Source organism: Canis lupus, chromosome 2 (genome assembly GCF_003254725.2).
Source record: "Canis lupus dingo isolate Sandy chromosome 2, ASM325472v2, whole genome shotgun sequence".
In the NCBI taxonomy this organism is placed as follows: domain Eukaryota; kingdom Metazoa; phylum Chordata; class Mammalia; order Carnivora; family Canidae; genus Canis; species Canis lupus.
The window spans coordinates 84,015,697-84,042,413 of NC_064244.1; the positions used below are offsets into that span (position 1 = coordinate 84,015,697).

General features: G+C 45.3%; 1 protein-coding gene across 2 annotated transcripts in view; it reads right to left on the bottom strand.

Annotated features, from left to right (window-relative positions):
* The window catches only part of PEX14 (peroxisomal biogenesis factor 14), a 138,532-nt gene that overhangs the window by 83,597 nt on the left and 28,218 nt on the right, over positions 1-26,717 (bottom strand). For both annotated transcript variants that reach the window (XM_025451115.3, XM_025451116.3), the window contains one exon: positions 412-496. In XM_025451115.3, coding sequence (XP_025306900.1) covers positions 412-496 — 85 coding nt within the window. The remainder of the gene's footprint in view (positions 1-411; positions 497-26,717) is intronic.

The following is a 26,717-nucleotide window of genomic DNA, read 5'->3' on the forward strand; positions in this document are numbered from 1 at the left end:
TGAACCAGGCTGACCCAAAGCTTGACCTTAACCTGACCTCGTTTAGTCCCCTCATTTCCCCTCCTCCTTCCATTTCTTTCTTCCTGATTCTTTACTGAGGCAGCTGACCTCCTAACCTACAGCCACTGTGAGCCAGGCTCACACTATCAGAAGAATGGACCAGAATCAGGCATCCTCCAATGGGCCTCTTCTCGTTCCCTGTGCCAGGCTGTCCTGGGCTAAGGTGTTGGCCTTAAATCCAGACGGTATCATCTCTCTGCTCCACTGTAAGGAAAGAAGCCCGGGCTCCTCTGAGGGGGTGCCCCTCACCCCCACACTAGTGGGGCAGCTACAGCAACACTGTGGCTTCCATCTGCCCTGTGTCCTGTCCCTTTCTGTAGGCCACAATGCATGGCTGTGAGGAATCTGTACCTTTCTTCTTAAGGAATGCTCTCCTGGTCGCAAGTGGGCTCTGGCGGACACGAGAATTCTGTAGAAACTTCACCGCTGTGGCAATCTGGTCAGGGAGACAAAAGAAGAAAAGTAAATTTCAATAGTCTCAATTTAAAGATTAAAAATCCTACCAGTTTATACCAGGTCCATAAAAATAACCACACCACTGTGGTCGAATTTATAAGCAGTTATTTCTCACATTTAAAAATCTACCTAAATAAAAGGCTATGTCAGTTAACTGGCTTCCTATACCTGTTTCTATCAAATCTAATCCTCTCGGCCTAGCTTTTAAGACCTGCAATAATCTTTTCCTCTTCTCCTTGTTTAAGCTGAATCTTCATACTCCTCGGCAGGTAGCCCTCTCCTGGTGATGCGAACCTATGTCCCTATACTTGTGCTCGAGGTATGCTCTTGTTCTTCAAGGCCTGCCTTTCCCGCCTCTACCTGTCTAAATACCGCGTGCGTACACACACACGCACACACACACACACACGCATAATCGTGTACACACACACACACACGCCAGCACAACCCTTTCATAGCCTGTGCTAACTCCTCGAAGCCTTCCCTAAATAAGCAAGCCATCTCTGATCTCCCTATTCTCTTAAATTCTTTAATGCTCGTAGTGTGTACCATATAATTGAAGACATAATTACACTGTCTTCTAATGTTCAGGCTGCCTCCCCAACTACACTGCAAGCATCTGAGGAGAAGAGACCATGCTGCCTCCACAGAGCCTGGCAAAGTGCTGAGCACAGACCGGCTGGGAAGGATTATATAAGAGACAATGCACACAGCCATTCACACTGGTCCCTCTTATGCAATGGAGCTCAATTCTGAAGAGACTTCAAAGGACAAAGTTTGGGGTTTCATGGTTAAAAGCTGACAGACGGACAGACGATCCCCGTACCTCTGATGATGACATTATTTACTGAAATATTCATATCTACAAATAAGCCAGGGAGGGGGTAGAAGGAAATCAGTTGAAGGTATTAACCTTCGCATCACTCAGCACACGTGAAGCATGTGTTTGCACGTGGCTTGCGTGCTCTCCATCCCTGGCGCTAGCGCAATGGGTGGGACATGCCAACCTGCCCCAGATAGGAAAGGCGGCTGTTCTAAGTGACTGGCATTATTCATCTCACCAAGACCAAAAGAATATTATCATCTCATGTTACAGGTAAAGTCAACAGACCCTGGAGTTCGCTCCTTAGCTGTTGAAAGAAACATTTCTAAGGGACTAAATATAAGGGACTCTTCTAAGATCCTTCAAACTAAGGCGAGCAGCTATCCAGAGACGCAAGCATAAGCTACCGTGACTACCAACGAAATACGACTTACAATATTCTCCTCTTATTTTATATGAAGTTAGTCTTGAGACCGGACAGACTTCTCTGGCAACAAAAGATATGAGGATAAATGGGAAAGAAACACTAAAAGCCAGGTCAATTCCCTTTTGTATCTTCCCCCGTAATCCCTCTATTGGAGGCTAGCCTGAGATGTTGTCCCTAGAGGATGAATTCAGGGGTCCCACACCTTCAGATTCGGACCTGGCAGCGATAAAATGCTAAGATGCACCCGTGTTCCCAGAGACTGGTCGTAATCCGTCCAGCACTGCAAACCCCTTAACCCCCATCAGGAGCTGCAGTGGTAACCAACCAGCTCTGGACTAGAGAGAAGCTGATGCTCCAGATTCTAGACCTGAAAACTCCACACTGTGCCCCCTTGGCAACTCAACCACATCTCCTCAGGTCGCACCAAACTTAAGAAAAATCTGAGAGACATCTACAAAATGGATGCAGATGCATTTTAATGAAAAGATGGGAGAAGGGAGGGAAGGAAGAGGAAAACAGAAGAGCGATTGGGGAGGAGGAGGGAACAGCAAGGGAGAAGGTAGCCATGGGACAAGTGGAGCAGAAGGGGAGGCAGAAGAAGAGGGGAGAGGAGAAGTGGGAGGGGGACATGGGGAAGGAGGGAGGGGAGAGACGTGGGGAAGAGAGGCCCATGTCCAGGAAGGAGTGGACAGCTACACAGCCACAGGCCCCACACAGTCGATGCCCACTGGCCTGGTTCCAACAGCTTGGGGAATGCCTGTTCTTTACCTGGAGAAAAAACTACACCTTCCACGCACAAGACAATTACGGCACCAGTATCACACGGCGATGCCTGTACGCTGTGGTGTGTGCTCCAGGTGTCAGAGGGAATGTGGATGAGCAGGCCGTAAGCAGCAGATATTAACAGCATGGCTCCTCTCATTTACCCATATAAGCATCGACCTTTCCTTCATCCTTCCAAAATTTTCCATGACAGAGAAAGAAAACAGAATCCCACCACTAAAACGCACAGGTTTCACCTTGCTTTTTTAATATAGTCCTTGGTATATGCATTTCTGGTCAGAGAGCAAAGTTCTGATGGGTTTAATGGTGCACTCAATGCAGTGCTTGGCGCATTCCATCAATTTTTTTTAAAAAATTGCATCTCTTATTTCTTTAAATACATTAATCAGCCTACTGTAGGCAAAACGGATCCATCGGACAATGCAATAAACATGAATTATCATCTATCCAACATGCATAATGGCTTAAAAATACATAATAGCAGGTGTAGTTTAAATGATTAGTTATTACACCTGTGGTGGGTCTGATTCAATTGGGAAAAATCATCTTTAATAGGTTAAAAGGTTTAGATCACCATGCTTTCCTTAAAGTGGCTGTAGAGAGGGAATGATGGAGTGCTCTGTCATTAGTAATTCATTTAAGAAAAACGTGGGGGATATAGCAAAGAACAGCATAAACGAGCGAATCCAATTTAAACATCAGGTAAAGTAGAAAACACCTTTTAAAAAAGCAAGATAAATGAATTCGGAAGGGAGATGAAATTGACGTATTTATTTTAACGGGAATTTGACAAAGTCCCGGCACACTTCAAACTTGCAAAAATATGAACAATTTCTTTTAAAGTTTCCATTCACTAATTTCAAGCCATATAAAATCATATTGCCAAACACCTACATAAAGAATATTTGGGGCTTGTTTATGTTCCTCTTGATCTTTGTCTGAAAATGCAGGCGACAGGCAAATCACATATTTAACAGCATCGATATCGCTATACCAGATGCAAAAATATAAAGCATCCAAACTAACAGCCCCAACATAATGTGCTGAACAAGAAAGATACCAAGATAAGCAGCTATGTGTAAGTGTGAACATATGAAAACCTCTCTCCCCCTTTCACTAATTATTTCTTTGGCTACTCTCTACGCCTCCCCACCCCCCTTCCCTCACCCAAGGACCCGGTACTACAATAGGGGGGAAAAGGCCCGTCCAACCTGGAATTTTATATGCCGGGGATTCATCCACAGATGGTAAGAGGTTTCCCCCAAATCTTTCTCCATAATACAAAGATCTTAGTGCACTAACTAACTGCCAGCGCCCTCGGTCGGCATCTTTCATTCGCCCATTGTTGGACACTTTTCATTAACTTCATGAAGCAACTCAACTGACTCTTCCTCTGCAGAGGTCCAACACACACAGCCTGCTTTTGTTGGCCAACATGATGGGGTGCCTGCAGCCTGTCCTGTATTATCGTTTGATTTTCTAATTAGGAAATGAATGTGACTATTCATGGGTTATATTTGTGCCCAACTAAATTACATAAATTCAGGCCAAATCTTCCGCCTCAATGTCAAAGATGTAAAACGGAGACAGGAACTTTATTGCACACGTTGTGGGAGTGCAGCAAGCCCGGGAAAATTCTGGCGCAAAGCACCTGATGCCGTTGTTGGAAGCCACTTGCCATGGAGTCCACGAGAAACGGCAGAATCAGTTTCCCTTTCCCCTCCTCTTGCGCTGAGAGTTCTTACCGAGTGCACCTCTAATTACCAGGAACCGGTGTCATAAAAATATGGACGGCCAACTCGGAAGAAAACTGAAGCAAAGTTTCTCGCCACCCCTATTCCTGTGGACCTGCCTTCTGCCCGCCCCAAAGCCAAATAAAACGACGCTGGCACCATGAACTCCTCAGGCTCAGGAAAATGTGATCATTTTCCCTGTTTATCACTAAAGTGACGGCCCGCCTCTGCAATGGGCGCTCCAGAGGGCCTGCCACAGCCAAGGGGAAGGGGACCCCAGATGATCGGCCAACCGCGAGAGATCCTTGTTTGAGAGCCCAGGATTTGTAACTGTGAAGCAATGGAACGCAGTATCCCCGGGGGCTCTCCACGGTGAGCAGTGCTGTTAAACACACTGTGTAGGGTAAGTAATCCCTGGTGAGGAGAACCGAGGTTCTGACAGCCTTTGCTGAAAAGGTACTTCCTGTGTGTTTCCCACTCGCCCACAAGGACCTACACACTGTCATCTTCAGGATGCGCACTTTATCTCCTGCACGAGGGAGACGGGAGAACAGAGCTTGCCTAATAACGAACCTGGGGTGTGAGGAAGCCTTAGCACTTTGCACCTGACGTGTAAACCGGATGCATTGTCTCCGGTGACACTTATTTGGAATGCCACCAATTCTAGCACTCCTGTGTGCTCCATACACATCTATCTCCTAAAATGTGAGCATTCATTAGCCATTTTAAAATATTAAAAATATTCAAAAATTAATGACACTAACAACCGAAGCCAAGGCCTTTTTAACCCAGAGAGATCACAACCAGAGGGCAAAAGAAATGACCGATGTGCAGGCCTGAAACCCCACTCCGCCGCCGCGCCGCCACACGTGCGCTGCTCAGAAGATTAAATTGCCTGTGAAAGGTTCCTACGCTCCTGCTCTAAAGTAGATAGATACCCAGAATCCTGTTAACAAGCGTTAGACCAAAGCCAACTCGAGTTTTAACAAGGGCTGACTTTAAAAGCCGGGCAGTGCCGAGAAGGAGAGTACCCTCTTCAAACAGAAATGCTACATTTTAGTAAGAAATCAGTACTCTGTCAGGAGTTCCTTGACAAATATGGTCATCGGTGGCACAAGGAAATAGTTGCAAAGCAGCTGTTAATCAGAGAAACACATCGTAGAACGCTGATGCTAGCACTCGTGAAAAAATGCAACGGGCTAATTATGAAGCTATATATCTCACTAAAGAGGCCGTGTTCCTTGAGATTCCAGGCAGAGCACTCTCAGATCCAGGGTCCTAGGACAACATAATTCTGGCTCTCTGCATCCAGAATCCTCTCTTATCTGTGGCCGCCAAGCTCAGATTCTTCGTTCTCTTTCAAGCCTCCTTGCTCTCCTTCTAGCTAGGGAAGGGGCTGAGAAGGGTAACGGCCCTGGAAGCGGGGGCACCCACGAGCCACATACCAGGACACTGCAGGGATGCACCCAGAAGGTGTCAGATCCTGAGCCAGAGTGAAAGGAAATCTAGGAGCCCGCACAAGAAACGTCAGAACCCTTGCTCTCGCGCCAGCAGGGGAGCAAACGTGGGTGAGCTTTGAGCCAGGGGAGTCGCAGCCACCCGCCCCCCACCCCTAACCGCCCCCCCCCGCCCCCCGCCCCCCCCCCCCCCCCCCCCCCCGTCCCCCGGTCACCAAAATTAAAAGAAAGAAGAAAAAGCAGCAGCAGTAAACACAAAAACCGGGACTGTTGTGCTTGAAATCCCCAAGGGAGGAAGGGGGCGGCAGAAAGCTGCTCTCCAGAGGAGGCTGCCTCTCAGGGAGGCCGAGGGGAAAGTTAATATGCACAGGAAGGCTCGGTCAGCCCGAACCCGATCCGCGATCCCGCGCAAGGGCAAGGAGGAGCCAGGCTCCCCGAAAGCAGCCAAGGCGTGGGGGAGGGCGCCTGAACAGCGGGAGGGGAATAACCTTGAGGTGGCCGCGCAGCCCAAGCGCAGAGCCAAAGTGCCCCCTAGCCGGAGCCCGCGGCCACGCAGCCCTGGGCGGCCGCCCGCTGACTCGCACGGGGGGCCCCAGCGAAGTGTTTTCACTCAGGGAAAATGAAATGTTTTGCAAGATGAAACAGAATGAAAATTGAGGTTTTAGGTAATTACTAGTTGGCATTTACATATCACGGGCTGGTTCAACACCTATTCATTTTCCTCTTTTATTTTCAATTTTTTAAAATTGCTCATTAAAAATGAACAGATGACAGTGACAGGAATTTTTTTTTTTTTTTTTTTACTCATTCTCCTTCTCTGAGGGTTACAAAATCAAGAGGTACTTTTAGCCCGTTTATCTACAGTTAACACACACACACACGTATGTTTCATTTACATCAAGGGGGGAAAGGAGAGGGGAAAGTCAACAAAGGCCAGGAAGTTCAAAGATAACGACAGCGTAAGGGGTACGTGCGCCAGCCTCTGCACCTGGGCCAGGAGTGTGCGGGCGCTTGGCACTCGGGGGTTAAAGGAAAGAGCCTCTCTTCCAACTTGGAATTTCCTGGTTTTTGTCACTGTGTCCTTCCCATTGTTGATTGGGTTACAACCCTATACTAATTAAGCTTGTGGGCCCTAATTTCCTTTGTTTTACTTTCCTCTGTCCTTCTGTTTTTCACATTAAAGAAATAAAGTATCTCTGGCTGAAGTGCACAGGAGCTGACATGATAGGACATAATATTTTTAAGGTCTACTGTGTAAATCTGTATTTAGGGAATTCCAAAGCACGCATTATTGACCCTAGTCTCTCTTAAAACACACTGATATATGTAGTAAAAGCCTTCACGAAAAGTGGCAACGTCGCGTGCACAAAAACTACCTTTCAAAGTGAAATACCTCTGCATTTAAATTTTTCTTCTTGGCCCAAGTTAAAAATATTGCATGAACTGCTTGTCAGAATGTCATTGTTTTGTTATTTGATTAAACTAGTTCTTCCAGAAATGTGTATGGAAATAAAAAGCATCTTAAGCCAACACACACTGTTTAATATCCAGTGACAGTGATTTTAGGGGGATGGGGGAGACTCTGGCGAGTACTCTAGGTGCCACCCTGCAGCCCACGGGGAGCTGGTGCAGTTGGGGCAGCCAGAGCCTTAAAAGCCGAGGAGCTGCTGCTGCACAGCTCGACTGTCACGGCGCCACAGACAGGGCCGTAGTACACACACTTGCCGTGGAGGAAATGAAAACCCTTGCTTCTCGGTTGAGAAGATCAAAGTTCCTTTTTAGGAAAGGTTGAGATGGAAAAGGATTTTCTCCTTCAGGGAGAAAGAAAAGCAAATTTAAATGCCTTGTCCCCATGCATCCCCACCTGAATTTAGATAGCAGCCCCTCTAATTTTTGATGCAACCAACAAAGCAGTTACCCAAAGAAGGGAGGAAAAAAGGATGACATTTGCCTTTTCCTTGGCTTTGAAATCCAACTGGCAGCAAATTGTTTGAAGTCCTGCTTAGAGAAGAAACTGTAATAGCCTCCATACTGAAAAGAGGAGGGAAATGCCATTATACACGGATCACAGTAGCAGTGACCTCAGCAGAGAAGGCAAACGAGCTGGCTGCAAGTCGGAGGTCCAGCCGGCGTGCCAGGAACAGAAATAAAAGGTTTATGTGCCAGAGACGTGTGGCAAGAGTTGGGTGCTCGGTCCCAAGAGATACCAAGAAAAGGCAAGGAGTTCAATTCCTTAACACAGTGTCTTTCAGCAGCTCCTTGACGGCTCCTTCTGCCAGTTTCCCTCGGTTTTGCATCTTCTATATTCCTCTAATTTCCCCGCACTGCTAAAGAGGAAGCAGAGAGCACCCAGGCTTCGTGTTGTAAAATTAATGAAGGTGTCAAGCTGTTGAGTTGAATCACTCCAAAAGAATGTAATGACTCAGTGTCCAAGATGCTCCCTAGGAGAACTGTGAGCTCACTTGGTGACGGTGGCTGGTGACTCCAACACTACAAATATGTAGTATTCAGTCCCCCGGACCTTCCTAATGATACCACTGCTTCTACTTCCCCATCCCTTTCTCTCCACCACAGGCTGAATGTTTTACTTTCTGAAGGTTACTGCTCTCAAACACCAGTACCTCTCAGATGCTCGGCAGATGAAACAGCGCTTCAGGTCCCACTTCTTTTGAAGTCGGGGCCACACAGAGGTTGGTCAAACCTCCTCCCTGGTCTTGCACTATCAATACGTGGGATGATGAGGAAGGGGATGAAGGTTATGTCACGAATGGATGACCACCAGGCGATGCAGGACAGGGTACCTTCACGATAGTTTTGCACCTTGTGCTCCAAGGGCAATGAGATGGGCTCCTGGATTCCACAGAAGATAAGCTCTGGACCAAGAAATTCTGTCTACAGTCACCTCACACACAATACAACACTAAGACCTTTGAGGTGTCACTAAATGGCACTCCTACCAGACATCCTACCAAAAAAATAGAGAGAAACTAAATGTTAAGAAATAGATTTGAATACAAAAGAAGCAGACATAGCCTAGAAACAGTTTGAATGCAAAGACAGCAAGAAAAGAATTTAAAATGACAAATGTCATTATTTACAACAGCCAAGATAAGGAAACAACCAGTGTCCAATGGATGAATGGATAAAGAAATTATTATTATTATTTTTTTGGATAAAGAAATTATTATGTGTTCTCTCTCTCTCTCTCTCTCTCTCCCTCCCTTCCTCCTTCTCTCTTTCTCTCTCTCTCTCTCTCTCTCTCTCACACACACACACACACACACAGAAATACTATTCAGGCATTAAAAAAAAAAGTACGAAATCTTGCCATTTGTGACAACACAGATAAACCTCGAGGGTATTATGCTAAATGAAATAAGTCAGAGAAAGACAAATACTATATGATCTCTGCACGGCTCACTCAGTCAAGTGTCTCACTCTTGGTTTCAGCTCAGGTCATGATCCAAGAGTCGTGAGATGGAGCCCGCCCCCCCCCCCCCCCAGTGGGCTCCCCGCTTAGCAGGGAGTCTGCTCAGGATTCTCCCTCTCTCCCTCAGCCCCTCCCCGCCACTCCCATGCTGCAAATAAATAAATAGATAAAACCCTTAAACCCCCTTCCCCCAAAACAAGCTCATAGATACAGAGAATACATTGGTGACTGCTCAAGATGGGTTGAGGGGTAGGAGAAATGAGGGAAGGGGTAAAAATTCATTTTAAAAAAAGAATCTGTGTTTCAGCTATAGGACAGAACTTCATTGAAGGGCGTATGGGAAAATCACCTACATACCTTAGGAAACAAGTGGAGACTGTAGTCTGAGGACTAAGGGAGCCATACATAAGCACTGGCCTGTAGTTAATAAAGTTGTTTCCCAGGGGAGTACAAGTCTACAATCCTGATACCACTGTACACGTGTACTGGGATTGAACAAATAAGCAGATGATGGACAGTCTTAAAAAGAAGGTATCAAATTGTTTTCATAAACAGAAGCAAGGATACCTCTAGCTCTATAGTGCTGTGCCACAAACAAAGGAGAGACAGGTCCTCTTTCCATACTGTGACATTCTGCCACACTGTTTTGCTTTTGTACTTGATCTTCCCTCTCTGCATGTAGTACTCCCTCCTTAACCTATTGAATTAATTTGTACTCTGCCAAAACAAAAAAATAAAGAAAGAAAATTTAAAAAAGGAGAATTTTCAGCTAGGCCGGCCTGCACGCCATTCTAGCTCACGTGCAATTGCCTTGGCCTTGAGGCTAAATATTGCTTAACTGGATAGTGTATTATTGAAAATATTTTGTATACAGGAGCACCTGGGTGGTGCAGTCGGTTAGGCATCTGACTCTTGGTTTTGGCTCAGGTCGTGATCTCAAGGTCATGAGATCGAGCCCTGAGTGCAGAGTCTGCTTAAGTCTCCCTCCCTCTCCCTCTGTCTCTCCTGCTCATGCTCTCCCTCTAATAAACAGATAAATCTTAAAAAAAAAAAAAAGTAAAATATTTTGCATGCAAATAAATAAATAAAATATAAAATATAAAATGACACACGTGGATAGCCTTTAAATCACCTTTCACATCCAGGGGAGAGCACAAGAAAGTAAAATAGTTAAGATCTGCACTAACAGAAGACCACCAAGTCCTAGTTTCTGCTCTTAGTTTAGATTCTCTTATGGCCAAAGGGAAAAAAATAAAAGTATGAGATCCAAAAGTATGATTCATAATACTGGCAGACTCAAAAGTCTTCAAATTTACAGTAAGATGATAGGGATTAGAACAGTTTCTATTCAAAAAGTAAAATGAAATCAGCTTCTGTCAGAGGAAAAGCATCCTCCTCCTCGAGCGCACAAGCCCCAGAGAGTGGACAGGAATAGGCTGTCTATAGAGATAGGCCGTATCGGTGGAACCGACTCTGGCTGGGAGGCAGGGTGACAGATGACAGAGGTACCTAATATCCATATGATATTAGAACCTTGAAGGCCAGGTTCCATCTTCTAAGAAAGTGGTATCTGACCTAGGTCACACCTCTGTAGCTGACTTTAGGAGGAACTTATCCCCAACAAGAGTACGGAACAGAAAAGCAAGTCAAGCTATGCCTCAGACAGAGATGGGGAAAGAGTTACCACTCTTACATCTTCCAGAAGCACTGAAACAAGGGCTGTAGACCTGACTGGCATCCCCATTGTCAGATTTGTACTCACAGGACCACGATGTAAATTCAGAAGAGTGAATCAAACACAATCACTCCAGTTGCCTTCTCTGATAAACTCCAATTTAGAAACTTATAGCTCAGCGAGGAAATCCACAGCACACAGGAAGAACCAATTGGTAATCATCATGGCTTTGAACCATTCCGTACTCATTCACTAAACATGGTGAACATTCCTATGTTCACGCCACAGCTACCAACAAACAAACAACCCCCCCCCAAAAAAAAACAAAAAAACAAAACAAAACAAAAAATCCCCACACCTTTAAAAATAAAAGATTCAAGAGAGGCCTACTAGACACCAGAGCCACGTTGGCCATGAGGCCCTCCTTATAGATCTCCCACCTCTGATAAAGGAGGGTCTTTACACCCTACATCTGACGTTCTAACCAATCTTGGTCATCTAAAATGAGCATGTAATTTACTTACAATTAATGCAACATTTAAACAATTTTCACCATTAAGCAAATCAGTTCCATTGAGTACCCTCCTCTTCCTCCTCCTCCTTCCCCTCTAAATCAATAGTAACTCATTTCTAATTCCTTCCAGCTCTGTCTGGGAAACAGAAGTTCACTTTTTGCTATCTGAAGGATTATGAATTGCCATCTTGCTCTGCAACCTTCTTGACTCTCCACACCCCACTCAGAGGGTGAAATACTTGGGAAATCACAAAAATCCCTGCATTTCCACAATCTGGTAGAAGCTTCTTGAGACCTCACTCATCATTCTCTGCTCATTGTCCTTTCTCTCTCTTCCTGCCTGTTTAAACACATGGACACAGAGTTATTAACTTTTACAGGAAAACCAAATAAAATAATGTCGAAGCAAAACTGCGGTGATGTCAGGCTGTAGCTAGCACCATTCATCTGTGGGAATCCGATTAGCGCTCGAGTGGCAGAGCTACCTGGAAAAGTGCTCACAATCAAATAAAAAAATGATACCAAAACATTAACCTGATGGCTAAAAACTCCACATTTAAACAGTTAAAGTAATAAAGGAGCTTTTATTGAGTATTTTTTATATTTCATTATGCCCCGAATTGACGAGGACTCCCGGATACATTTTCTAGACTTTTGGTTTCTCAAATCAAATGCTCTCTTGGACTTTTTTTTTTTTTTTTTTAACTAAAAGGAAACAGCATTTCTTGTAAATTTGAATGAAAGGATTAAAGCTTCCCCTATAATATCGATATCAGCCTTGAGTGCAAACACAGCCAAACATTGCAACAAACAGAAGCCTTTTTTGGTTTATGTACTTTCATTCTGAACCTGCCAGCAGAGAATTTTTCTCCGTGACTTTACCTTACACAAACCCTCTATTTCTTCATTCACCCATGTTTTGCTCCAAACTGGTAGGGAACGGAACCTGGTGGGATGGCAGGAAAGAAAGCAGGGTGGGTCTCAAGATATCTGCACATGGAGTACAGTCCTGACACTAACATGTCCTGAGACCCGGCCTCTCACGTCCCCACTCCGTGCCACAGATTCCTTCATTTCTGTAAAAAGGGGGCTTACACAGATGACTTTCTGGACCCTCCAGCCATGCCACTCTATAAAATTCTAAGTTGACTCCCAGAGGCAGCCTTTGACACCTCAACCAGGGATACCGGCTCAGGTCAAGAAAGGTCAAGGATAAGACCCAACCATTCTGGAGCTCAGCTCTCTAATCTCATCCAAATAAAAAATATGTATACAAAAATTCAAAAAAAAATGTAGAAAAGGAGAAAACCAACAGAGAAGAGAAAGGAGAGAAGGGAGAAAAAAAATCACCATTGCGAAAAACAAAAAACAAACAACAGATTCCACATATTTTGCACATAGCAAAGCTTTACTCACACTACTTACTTAACGATTTATTTTACATACAAGCTTAGTTATCTGATATCCAAATTACAGAAGATTAAAACTGCAAATAAGAAAGGAGAAACGATTCTGGACTTTGGGAACTAGTGGTTTATTAACCTTGTTTTGAACCTTTTCCTTAGTGATTCTGTACCAAGTAGAGGGTAAATTTTGTTTTTAATAAAATCCATAATCTAGAACATGAAAAAAAAATTAAAAAAAAAGAAAGAAAGAGAAAGAAAGAAAGAAAGAAAGAAAGAAAGAAAGAAAGAAAGAAAGAAAAAGGAGAAACGAGCCAGCTAACAGAGAGATACTTACCCAACAAAGACCAGATAGCGAAAAAAGCCTAGCAACAAATGTCAAGAGAGAAACATCTATGAAAAGCAAACAAAAAACTCAAAAAGTTTATTAGTTTGGGGTCGTTTGCAAAGGTGGAACCATTCCAAGTAAGGGCAAATATACAACATATCTAAATTTCAGTTTTTGAAAACAGAGCTACACTTACAACACAATATAAACATTTATGTCCACAATGACAATACTGAGTCATGAGGACTAAATTATATTCCAGATACTCTGCCTAATAAAGTAAGAAAGTATATAACTCATTTTATGTAATTCCCAGCCCAAAGTTACAGAGTGTTTTGTTTGGTTTTCCTACAGATATCAATGGCCATCGCACTGTGCCTATCCAAAATGACTCCTCTAGGAGGGAGCCAGAGATGGTGGTTTTCTCGGACTGAACAAGAACAGTTTTTATTCAAGTTAGATTAAGAAGGAGGAAGCCAAAGATTAAATAATGAATAGTTACTGAGCATCCACCGGGTCTGCACAGTGCACCAGGCACTTATAAAACCAGTACAATAAGCAAAGATGCTGCTTTTGCTGTTACAATCCAAGACAAGGAAAGAAGTCAAAAGGGATCTTAGTAGGCCATCTGGTCCCACATATGATCTAAGACTCCTCCCTCTTCAACAACCCTGACAAATGATCAGTGGGCTTCCAAGTGAATGCTTACGATAAAACAAGATAAACATGAGAACTCACTCTCAAGAGACTGTCGATTCATTTTCAGGAGTCCTTTTTTTAAATTTTATTTTATTTTATTTTTATTTATTTATTTATTTATTTGTTTGTTTGTTTGTTTATTTATTTATTTATTTTTGAAGTAATCGCTACATCCAACGTGGGGCTCAAACTCACAACCCCTGGGATCAAGAGAGTCACACACTCTACCGACTGAGTCTCAGCCTGGTGCCCCTCAGGAATCCTTCTTTAAATGGAGCTGAAATCTACTTTCCTGAGCATTCTATCCAGTGGCCCCAGTTCTCTGTAGGAGAACAATAACAGATTCAGTTTTTGAAACAATGCTGGATGAGGAATTAGGATAGCCTCTGTCACTTGGCTATCTTTTCTATAAAAGCATTTCCCTTACTCTGCTTATTAACTAAATGTGAACACCAGTTTCGCTGTATAAAACAGCTTCATGAATTCTGCTCTTAAGCTTGGTAAGAGCAGCCTTGCCCTTTGTGGGAGGGCCAAGGCTACACCTGTAATGTCAGAACGCATTAGCAATAATAAAGGCCACAATAATGCAAGAGACGACTTCATACACACGTCATTCCCGAATGGCTAAATTCAATCAAATATGGCAATGCTTCCTACAATGCTCTGATCACTGGGGCCAGCGCGTGTGACGTGGGCCCACTTACGGGAAGCTGCTGGAAGCAGAAAGTGAGGGCTCTGCTTCAAGACTGTAACGGACGGGTTTTTTACCAGCTCCTAAGTGGTTTGGCCTCCTCCTTTCCCAGGAATTACCTAGAAATTCATTTAATGTCTAAAGACTACAAATGTAAAAAAATACTTCAGAAGGCTAAAAGTAAGTACATGAAAAGAAGGGCAAAAAGGCACAGCATCCCCACAATGTCGTCTTACAGATAGAGGATTCTTACGGGGAGAAGAGTTAATAAGCTCCAAAAAGGAGGGGATTGTCAAAGAAGCAAAAGCCAAAGTTGAACTAGTCCTATTTCTAACTCAGTCACCAACTTCTCTGATAACTTTCTAAGAGGTGCCTACCTTTCCCGTTTCTACTTCCTCATCTGTAAAATGGAACTAAGGCTGCCAAGAGACACACCAAAGTGTCACGTGGAAGAATTAGTTAGCATTTATACCACACTTTTGATCTTCAAAGTAAGATTATTAGACTATAAACTAGAGTAGATGTGGTTTGAAAAATCTTTTTAAAACCGAAAATAAAGCATGCAAGCAAATTCAGAGAAGCAAAACAGGCTGACGTCACCTCCCAGCAGCCAATGCCTCTACCTCCACAGGCACCGACTTTCTGCCCTAATCTGCATCTGCATGTGGAGACAAAGGTATAAGAATGTTTTATTAGGAAAAATGGGAGGGGGTGGGAAGAAGAGAGACAGGAAAAAAGAGCAGGTTGAGGAAAGACACTGAAGAGAATGTCAAAGGGAAGCGTGACCAGTGAAGGGGAAGAAGGAATAGGGAACGGAGAGAACTCGGGAGCAGGCAAATCCGATCCCCTGGAAGAATATAGCAAGGAGAGGAGGGGAGGAAGAAAGAGAAGAACAGAGAAACGGAAAAGCAAACATCGAGGGAGCAAATATGAAAAGTGTGTCTTGTTTTCAAAGAAAGCAGGCGGTCAAAAGTAAAAGTTAAAAATTGAAAATCAAAAAAAAAGGACAAAGAGCAGAGGATAGAAAAGGAGAGCATGAGGCTTTCCGGGGTCTGTCTGGAAACCAGAAAGCTGGAGGAGAGATCATTAGCAAGTCCACAGTGCGTCTATAGCAATACCGCGCGGGTCAATTCATTTAACGCTGCCCTGTACATTTACAGAAAAGTACCTCTGATATAATAAAGGCTCATAAACACGCAGAAATTGGGTTAGACCCGTTTCGAATTCCTGCCAAACAATGGTTCAGAAAAATGAAGCTCTATTTTAATTAGCTGGATTCGCGAGTGATTTGATAACAGCAGATGCTGTCTGGATGCTTTCAGCTTGATGGGCTCCACATATATGAACTTAGAGTGGTTTTGATGCAATTAGGTATTTCTTTCTGCTCTAACATGCCAGGCTCAAGGACTTGAGCCTATGCGTAGCCCCTGCATGTTACTGTATTAACCTACATGTCAATATTTCAAATCACAAAGATGAGAAAAGCGAGCACATAAGATTAGAAAAGTCATTTTTAAGTCACTGGTATGTAGAAGAGGACGCTCTCACCACAAATTTTTCTTGCCACTGGGGAAAGAAAAGTTGGGAAGCTGAGAAAAAGCCACACAGGGCAGCACCTGTAACAGAACCATTTACTGCCAGAGCTGGAATACAACAGACCGCTTACTTCCAATTTTGCGATTCTACTCCAGCGTTACGGCAAAGGATTAGCCGCCTAATGCACAGCCTGACCTGGGACTAAGTGGCCTTCAGAATGTTCTTTGTAATCAGGCATCCTATTATAGCCCAGAGCACCGCTGCTGAGACAGGCGGTGGTGTTCAGGACCGCAACCCTGCAAGTCCAAGTATTTTCACCAGGTGCTTTCAAGCTGGGCACCTTACTGCCCCCTCTCTCCCTTTTAAGCACTCTCTCTTCCAAAGAGCGTTTCTGTTCGCTTTCCCCCACAGCACTCCCTGCCCTCTGCTAGGACCACTTAGAGCACCACCACTCACAAGCGCAGAGCTGCTAACCAACCTGCACAAAGCGAGAGCAGCTTCCAGCATCGGGACTCCCCTAATAGGAGGACCCGATCTGTTCATTACCCGCCAGTTTGTCACGGCTGGGCTGAGAAGGAGAGGAGGATGAAGGGGGGTGGTTGCTGGGAGGAAGCTCTCTACTAGGTGGTGTGCTACTCTTCCTGAAATTCTGAATTAGGCTTTCAAAATCACTCACCCCCCTGTTGGATGACATGTAGTAGAGAGGGTGGGAAAGAGACACAAGAGTTCTGGCTGACTCATTTGGACAGAGTGGGGGGGCACCTTAACCCCGCCGCTACCACCACAAGCACACAGGGAGAAACACACACCCCTCACTGTCTCTCCAAGAGGACAAAACGGACATAATGACCTTCACACCATCTCCCCTTCGCCGGCGCTAACAAGCTGAGCACTGTAAATCAAGGATGAAATCCCTGTGCCAGGAAAGCAAAGGAGAAGCATTTCTTCTGTAAAGAGCCCAAAGATGCCGCCTGCTTCTGAATCAGCACTTCAGGGCAAGTGTTTGGAAGGCAGGAAGCTTGATGCCAGCAAGTGAAGGAAAAATAGGTATTTATTATATGTAGTAGGCCTTCTTCAAAAGTTATTTATTTCACAAAACCACTCTGCTAAATAGAGGTTTCAATCTAATTGGAATTGCAATCTGCATATTGTAAATGCAGCAAATGAGAGCCTTCGAGACTTTTGTTCTACTCCATTTTATGGGTTCACTAGTAGATTTCCCAGTATACACACATAAGTGAATGGAAGAAAAGAGCACAGAAGATTATCTTTTAACATATATATTTATATGTCTGTGTGTATTTATTTATTTATAATATTTTCCCAGCCCCTCGTAATTCCCAAAGGAGAGGCAGAAGGTCCATACCGTGAAATGGGGTAATGTTTGCAAGAACCCCCCCCAAGCTGTCTTCTTGGGACAGCCAGTACCGACAAGGAAAGCTCACAGAGGCATCAGGTTTGTGTTGAGCTGGGTGTTCAGAGACATGGGTCTATGGTGAGACCCCACTCACCATTTGCCTCCTCTTTCCTTCTTGGGGGAGGTGAGGAAGGGACCCTTATTCATCTTAATTTCCCCCCTCCTATTCACATTCCAAATTAGCAATGTTAATTAACAGAGATGCAAAATAGTCACGGCGCAAAATCAAGGTTTTTAACAAGAAGTAAAAAGAGATCGTATAAATCAGATAGACAGATCCCTGGGTGGCTCAGCGGTTGAGCGTCTGCCTTCGGCCCACGGCGTGATCCCGCGGTCCCGGGATCGAGTCCTGCATTGGGCTCCCTGTATGGAGCCTGCTTCTCCCTCTGCCTGTGTCTCTACCTCTCTTTCTCTTTTCCTGTGTGTCTTTCATGAATAAATAAATAAAATATTTTTTAAAAATAAATAAATAGAAATTTTTTTTAAAAGAGATGGGGAGGGTAGAGAGCGAAACCACCCAAAGCAAAAGGTCAACCTACAAATGATTAAGGAAACGAGAAAGAAAAGGGACAGGTCAGGACTTCCCACAAAGGTCTGAAATTTTCTGTTTGTACTTCTGGGTCCACATCAAAAAGTGACTTATGGCAGAGGGGACACTATTCTGGGGAAGAGAAGCGGCTCAGAGATTCTAGAGTCCCGCACATGCCTGGGACTTCTCTCCTTACGTCGTATTCAAAATAGCTTTCTGTTCCGTTTCCCCCTCACTCGTTTCAAGAAAGAAATTACTTAATTTTTTTGAACACTACATCCCTAGAACCCAAAGATATCCCTTGCTTCCTTAAAAACTAAGCATCTTCTAGTTTATACTTTTTACCCTCATTCTCTGACAATACCAGCCTATCACAGGGTGTAAATTTCATCCAGAAAAATAATGATAATAACAATAATAAATAAATAAAAATCCGAGCTTCGGCTTCCTGTTAAAAAAAAAAAAAAAAAAAAAAAGAGCGAGAGAATAAATATGAATTTGAAGGGGAGTTCTGCCAAAACCCGAGCCTCCCAAATCTGGTTCAGCCACATTCTTGCCCACAGCCTGTATTTCTTGGTGTCTCCCTACATTTTTCAAAATGCAGCTGCACAGACCTCTTAAAATTCAGATTTCTAGCACCTATAATTACAGGGCGCTGGAGCCAGGCTCCTTTAATTAATGAACCTGACTCTTCACTCTTCAAAGGAAATCTGCATAAGGGATATATCACAGGGGTGAACTGACCCCCAAGCAGCACTATCTGCTCGCTCCGCCTCATGGCAGCCGGCGCAGGAGACTGAGGCCGTCCCCAGCATCACCCCCACCTCCGCTGCACATCCCAGTCTAGCACAGGCCTATTATGTGGTTAAGGCCATAAAACAGTTCTTGGAACTTGAGGGAAGAGAAGCAGGCTTCCCTGGGTGTGACCAGCAAAACCCAAAGAGAATCAGACTCCCCCTGGTCCTAGGGCTCCCAATTTCACTTCCTTCCCTCTGCCGGGATGAAGTGGGGAGTGCAGGCTGCAAAGGCAGACACTGTTCAAGGGTCAACAAGCAAGCAACAGAGGGAGCAGGCTTGGTCTTTGAAAAATTCTGGAAAAGAAAAAGGTCAGTCAGACCTGGGACTGACATTTCATCCCAAAGCTGAAATGAAACTGGCCAGGAATGCCGCGCCTCTTTAACGCAAAACAGGAGGGGAAGGGGCTGTGACATGAAGACACTGTTCACAAGGTCTGGAAAAGAACCCGAGTACATCCCAAGGATGACAAAATGACCTCAAGATCTGTTCCCAGGGGGCCCTCACCCATTCCTGACACTACTTCCTTCTAAACCAATGCCTGATTACCAGTTTTTAAAGGACTGGTTTTCCTTCTGGCCAGTCGTCTGGGCAGCACAGCCCAATTCTGTGTGTACGTTGCCCACACGAGGCCAGCCTACCCGCTCCCAAGAATCGTCATGAGCTGGCTTGGAAGCACGTTTGCTGGAGAGCAGGCTGCCTTTGGCTGCAACAGAGACTGGAAACGGTTGCAAACAAAGCCACAGATGCCAGAACAGACGCGGCCTAGGTCAAATCAAGACGACCCCAGGTAAAATTTCAGGCAGGAGGTCTGAGACCCGACTCCAACAGATCTGGCGATCATGAGAACAGGTTCTGTCCAGTCACTACCATCTGATGGCCATTTCTCAAGGGTCCCTCAGGCCACAGCCAACCCAGGCGAGCGAACCTGCATCACTGACCAAGTCAACACACCTCCCCTACAGGTAGAAAAAGTTCTCAGACTGTGTGCCCTAGAACACATCTGCTGAAGGGTTCTCCGGTTCTCGTGTGATTCAGGCTACAAAACGATGCTGGGGAGCTACCAGAGAACAGCACGAGGGCCAGGAAACCAGACCCTGAGACTCGCTGTCCAGGCTTCCTACTCTGCGGGAGGGCACACTACAGCACGGGTGCCAAAGGCCAAGTCCAGCCCCTCTGCCTTCTGCCAGAAAGGGGGGCTTTAACTCTCCAGTGTTTCAGCTGTTGTAAATACGATTTTGGAGGATAGGGTAACAAACTAACATCAGTCTCTCTGACGGTTAAACCCTCAAATCAGGGCGGCCCCGGGGGCCCAGCAGTTTAGCACCACCTTCAGCCCGGGGCGTCATCCTGGGGTTCCGGGATCGAGTCCCATGTGGGGTTCCCTGCACGGAGCCTGCTTCTCCCTCTGCCTGTGTCTCTGCCTCTCTCTCTCTGTGTGTGTATCTGTCATGAATAAATAAATAAAACCTTTAAAAAAAAAAAAACCCTCAAATCAAAATGAGGCATGATCAGTCACCGACCAGAGTCTACCTCCACAGCACCTGTCTTGTTTCCTGGCATGGTGACCTGCGGCCTTTATTGCCCAACACCCAGAGGCCAACACCCAGAGGCTAACACCTCTGCCCTCTCACTAGATCTGTCTCCAAATCCATCAGTGCACTGCAACCCGGACTCACTGACCACGGGGCTTATAGGGGCAGGGGGGAAGTTCCAGGCGGAGAGCGCCACTGATGATGATAACGACCACTTCCGTATTCCCAGATACAAGCAGCCAGAGCTGGGTGAAGGATTTTTTTAATTTGGCTTGGTTTTCCAACCAAGACACTCTCAAAGTTCATTGGTTTTTGAAGTGGAAGCATTTGATTTTCTAACAAACAAATAATTAGAAGCACGCAACTAGCAAGAACATGGAATTGAGGACGAAGGTCGGGACATGCGAAAATGTGGGGCTGGGAGGCAGCTGAGATCAGAAATGTCCAGGGATTCTTGGCATGGGAGCTCACACCAGCAGGCCAGGCACTCTCTTCCCAGGGTGTCTCTAGGGGAAATCACCCATCGATCCTAGGACACACGCCTTCTAGGACCAATCCCTTACCTCAGAACAGCCTCTGCCTCAAATTCCTGCTTGTGCTTTAATGTTTAAATTATTAAATGCATTAATGTATTTACATTATTCAAGTCTTATGTGCATTTTTCTGAGATAATTTATGTATAAGAGTTTGAATGTCCATGACTGTTAATGTCTACAACCCTTCCTGTTCATTATTGATCCTGGAAGAAAAAAAAAAAAGTCAGAGTTTTAATGCCCTATTTTTAATGTATTAAGAGTCTGAATAAGTGCATTCTCTTTTTTCTTTTGTAATTTCATAATTTAAGCAGTGCATTTATTAAACTGACACAGTATGAATTGTGGTGAAGCCTGGCACGGCTCCACGCTGCCGGAGCAGCCAGCTGGAGGAGCGCGCCCGGCTCTTCTGAGACCAGGCGGCAGCTTGGCGCTCAGCACACTTGCCACCTCCACAAGGTCCAGGACGGGCTGCAGGCACTCACCAAATTTAGGCTGTGTAAGGGGATTTCCCTTCCTCTGTTTTAAAGTTCTTGCTCAAACCCTCTCTCCTTGTTCAATAAGGGTTTCCAGAATGCTGTTAAGCTGCCTCTTTTTATCAAGGCGGAACTTCTCTGCTCATGGGAAGTCCTCATCCTGTGTACTCCGGCTGGTATCCAAACTGGCCATGAGCACACGGTTTTCAAGAACAATAAAAATGCCAGGGCTTGGCAGAGCAAAAACAAGCAAACGAAACCACTGTCTTTAGAACAGGGCCTCAAAATGCAGACAAACCTCTCAGAGACAACACCTCCAACTTGAGCAGAACTTCTTTCTTTCAAGATCTAGTTTCCCCAGCAGAAAAGCTCTCTTTCAACTGCAGTCAACAGAGCGCGACAGTGACACCCAATGGCCTGTTAGCTCAGTCCCAACTGAGCATTCCCCATGGCGTTCCCAGAGGCGGGTCTCGGGCCCAGAGTTCCTGCGTGAACACGGAAGCTCCAAAGAGAAAATCAGGTATTAGCTAATCATCAAGAAACTGAATGCTAATGGACAAATTTCCCCCTGCTCCACAGAGTACCTACACACACTGCATGGAGTAATACATGAGTGTGCAAATGGCCCAGCAGAATGCACATCAGTACAGCCTCTGGCAGGGGATGCAAGCACACGTGCATGCGCGTACACACACATGCACAACACATGGACTCGGCCACGCTGTGTGAGCCGGCCTGAAGTCGGAGAAAGGATGCCAGAAGTTGTTCTCTGCTGTTTCTAATGTCATACGGGTACACGCTTATGATACGTGTATGTTACATGTGTTTTTAATATATCTTCTCCCTTTCTTTTTTTTTTTTTTTTTTCTATTTTTCCTCCTGTTTCCTTCTTTTCTTTTTTGGCTACTCATTACCATTCTTTAACTGTTACAATTTATATCAGCATATAATGTTAAATAATTACAGGGAGCAGAGCTCACTCTAGTGAGGATATAAACGCGCTGTGGGAATCTACAGATTTAAACAAATAACACTCACAGCAGGGGGTGAGCGGATGAATTAGCATTAATATCCTGCCTGGGAGATCCCAGTGCACTGGTACTGCTTAAATACAGATCTTTTCTGGAACAGTCAATATGACAGCTCCCGGCAATACGGCCCCTTTCCCTTTCCCAGTCAATATAGCAGCCAGTGAAAATAGAAACGTCCCTGTAGCAATCAATATAGCAGCCAGCTAAAATAAACCCTTCCCTTTTAAGGGCTATATAATAGTCAGCTAAATGGAAGAATTGGCACCCCTGCTGGATAGCTCAGCAGAGAAGCCATGAGCACTAAATGATCCTTCTGCTTCTCAAACAGGCCCTGCCCAGGAAGGGAGAAAACATCCATAGGTAGGGAATCCGGGGGGAACCTGCAACGGACACTTGGCAGGCTGCTCCTGGTCCCAAGGAGTAACGTCCAGGTCATACACAGGCTTCGGGGCACTTCTCGTTGAGGTTTAATTAAAATGGCCAGCAACTCTAGAATCTTTGCTCAAATGGTCACCTGGAACAGACATTTGTCTCCAGTGGGGAGTTAGAGGATCTTGATGTGAACCCAGGGCCCCTCTCCCTGCCCCTACCTGCCGGCTCCATTCTGCCCTGCTCCCGCCCTGCTCCCACCCTAGCCCCAGTAGGGAAGAGTATTAAGTTAACAGCCTGTGGTTTTCTGTTTTCCAGCAGCAGGGATGGCGGTTGTGTCAGAATCAGACATCCAGCCAAGTGGGTGAGAAACAGCATTCTACGTTGAATGCTGCCCAGCAGATAGATACACAGAACTCATTTTTAAAACTCACAGTCATCAATTTACTAAACATTTTAACAATACCCTATCCCTCCCCCCCCCCCCCGCACCCTCCACCGCCCCACCCTGATTCACTTGGAAAACACTCTCCTTCCTTGGAGACATATAGGAAAGAAGTTGAATCATAAGAGAATTCAGAGGATGGCTCGCTCTGAAGGCCAAAACAGACCAAAAGCCTTTAAAAAGAAGAAAAAGAAAAACAACAAGGAGTATCCAATTAAGAGAGATTCCTGTATGTTTGAAGTTCTTGCTCTTTTTAACTCTAACTAGCTACTTCTAAAATTAGTTCAGTTGGATTTATGGATTTGACAAACATGGCAGAGAACCACTGACACCAGTACAGGCTTCCAACCGACACTCCTGAAGTTAATGCCGGGATTGTGTTATGCCTCAAAGCAGATGAACATCAGGGACCCACCCCACCTTCATTAAAATTCCACAATCTGTCTGCCATCCTTTGGGGAAATCCACTGAGGGTCCCTGTTTCCCTGGCCAGGTGTTTAACACCCAGTGATGCTCATGTCATCAATCAGGTGACTCAGTCAAGTGCCGCAGTGTCAGAAACTGCCGGAAAAAAAGATCCTGCAAGTCCTGGTTTAAGCGCTCAAGTCCTTAAAATTTTAGATCCCAATATCCCACCTGAGCTGTAAGACTCAGCAGGTGCTCTTTACTTCAGGAACTCCAGTTAAATAACATCTCAGAGTGGAAGAGGTCGGCATGCTTGCTCCAGGCCCTCTTACGGAATCAGCACTTTGCTGAGGCAGACCGGCGCTTGGTCCTCCAGTCCATCCTGGGGAATCCTAGTGCCCTCACCTCCATTGCAGCAGCCACAAAGGCAAGAGATGGATGCATGGGGAGACCTGGGACACACCCACAACTGTGCAAAACGTAGACGCACAAAAGGTGAGTAGCTGTTATGGTCCAACATGGCACTTAGCTTTTAGAGCTGCCACCGACGAATACTTTACAAACTCTGATGTTCATGGACGTTTGCTTCCAAGTCTAAGCCCCACACAAAAACTTGAGGGTGTAGACTCTCAATCAGGTGGCTGGAGAGAGCTCACCAAGATGTTAGCACAGGCTGCTCGGACGCAGATGCCATGACAGTCCTCAAAAGGCAGAGGGGAGGCAGGGAGAAAGGGAAAGAGAGAGGGTAATGAAAGAGAAATGAAGTATGAAAGGGAAGGAGAAAGGAGAGGCATGAGAGAAAAGATGAGAGATAACACAAAAGGAAACAAAATGAAAAAGAAAGACGAAAAGCCCACTTTGGCATTTACAGTTTAAAGCTTTCAGGGCATTTTACGAAATGACAGTTGCAATAAAACAAACAGAACGGTGAGTCATCTGGTTTCCAACTTCTGAGTCAAAAGGGGCTGTTTCTAGACAAACTGCAAAGCAGCTCTGCTGCCTGCACACTTACGATGCCTATCACGGCGACAGAACAGGATGTGGAGAGAGGACAGGGAGGTGGGAGTGAGCGCTGTCTTTGCTGGTCCCAGTGTCACTACGAATAAAGACTGTCAAGATTTAAACCATAATAATGGAAAGGCTATAAAGGTCTCAGCTATAATGTTTCCTCTGATGTTCCCTGTCATAAAATGCCCGCTTTATGTTGCTTACGTGGCAATGATACGCTACACACCCGCGTACGTAGGCACCAGTGGGAACCTCACACCCTGAGTCCCCAGTCAGGAGCCAGGCAGCAGCTGTGCTCTCCAGCTCCCAGGCTCCTCATCACCATCTACCAGAGTGAGTATACGTACACACGCACACGCACACTTCACAAACATGTACTGAGCGCCTACTTCCTGCCCGGATCCGAGCTATAAGGATATCTGCCCATCCCATAGCGGGGTTAGCAAGATGCCTGGGTGCTGAATACCCAGGAGACAAACAAACGAAACATACCCTCTGCTTGGAAATATGACCATACAACATGGGGACTCCTAGGCTACGTCTGCACCTAACAACCTAACAGTGAAATGCAACTCTCTTCCTTCCTGTGTCTCCCATAATACAAATGAGATAAACACTCAAAAAGGGGGCTAAAGTGAGCACCCACTAAGACTTGCCTTCACTTGGACTCAGCAGACAAAACTACAGAAAACCACTAATTTTGAGAGCATCTTTTATCTGCAGCCTGCCACCTAACCTTTCTAGGCCTACAGGGAACCGCAAAGAAAAACAGAAACAAAACCTATGTTGATACTTCATAGACATAACAAAGAGGCAGGAACCAAGCAAGAACAAGATGGACGTGAGAACCACACACACGGGGATAAATGAAAAGGATGTTGACATCTGTAAATCAGGGAGACCGTGCGTGGCAATTAGGAGAGCCAAGGTACAAAATTAGGAAAGGACTGATCCAGTCAAGCCCGGCCCAGTGGCAGATACAGAGTGATAACTCACATTTGCTAGGTGGGCAGCCAGTGCCAACCACAAACCATCACTGGGCTGTCTTCCCTGTTGATCTATAATTGGCGAGTCTGTGATAGAGCTACCAATTATCTTTAGGCCCCCTGTATTTAGTTCACAGACAAAGGGAAGCAGGAGAGACCAGTTAGTAATGAGTAAGTAATGGCCACTAAAATACATTGTATTTTACGGAGTTGCTTCGGCAGGAAAAGCCACTCAGAAAATAAAAAGTGAAAGAATAAAATAAGCTAGAGAAACTCAATTTTCTTCTCCCTTCCTCCCAAAGCCACACTTAGGATAAAATGAGGTTTGTGCAGGTTAATCCTTATGAGGTAAGAAAAAAATGATTAAATACATTAAAAAAATCAATTGTACATTAAACCAAATCCAGGAACTGCAAAAACAAACACCACAGCATTCCTGCAGCCAGTTAGCTCTGCGGGGGCTGGCCAGTGGGGGATCCCCCACCTGATGGAGCTCCTCTCCCCCACCCCCCCTCCCAGGTCCTGGAAGATACAAAGAAAGGGGAGAGAATGGAGCTGGGGGCGGGAGGAGGGGGGCGGCAGCCAGGGGGAGGGCTCCCCATCTGGATTTCACTGGAATAAAGTTATTTTCTAGACATTACGAAGAAAGAAAAATGTTATATCAATGGGGCTCTGGAGGCCAGGCTGAATTCTTCAAAAATCCAATAGAAATAACAATAATAATAATTATAATCGTTTGATAAACAGAAGTTATAAACCACTTCACTGTCAAAACGACCTGCCACTACTTCTAGTTATTTCTTCTGTTCATTAGCAGATTCTATTAACTGCCATTTTTCAGAGAGACAACAGAGAGAGCTGGAGAGGTGAGGTGAAGAGGCATGCCTTTGTCTTTGAGGAAAGCAACTCTCAGAGCTGCAGTGGAAACTCCCACCCGTCCCCCGTGCTCTGGGGTCTGCAGATGAAAGCCCCACAAGCCTGCAGAGCCCCGAGAGCGGCCATCAGTCACGGGCTCCTCCCACAGTGGAGCCGGGGCTGAGAATTCTTAGCTAATCCTGAATAAACCTCCCAGGGCTGAAATGTCGTGGCCAATTTGCTTCTCGTGCCTACTGCAACCATCCGGTTCTGCCTGCAGCCAGGCCTTCCCCTTCCGTCACTCGCCGGAGCCACAGA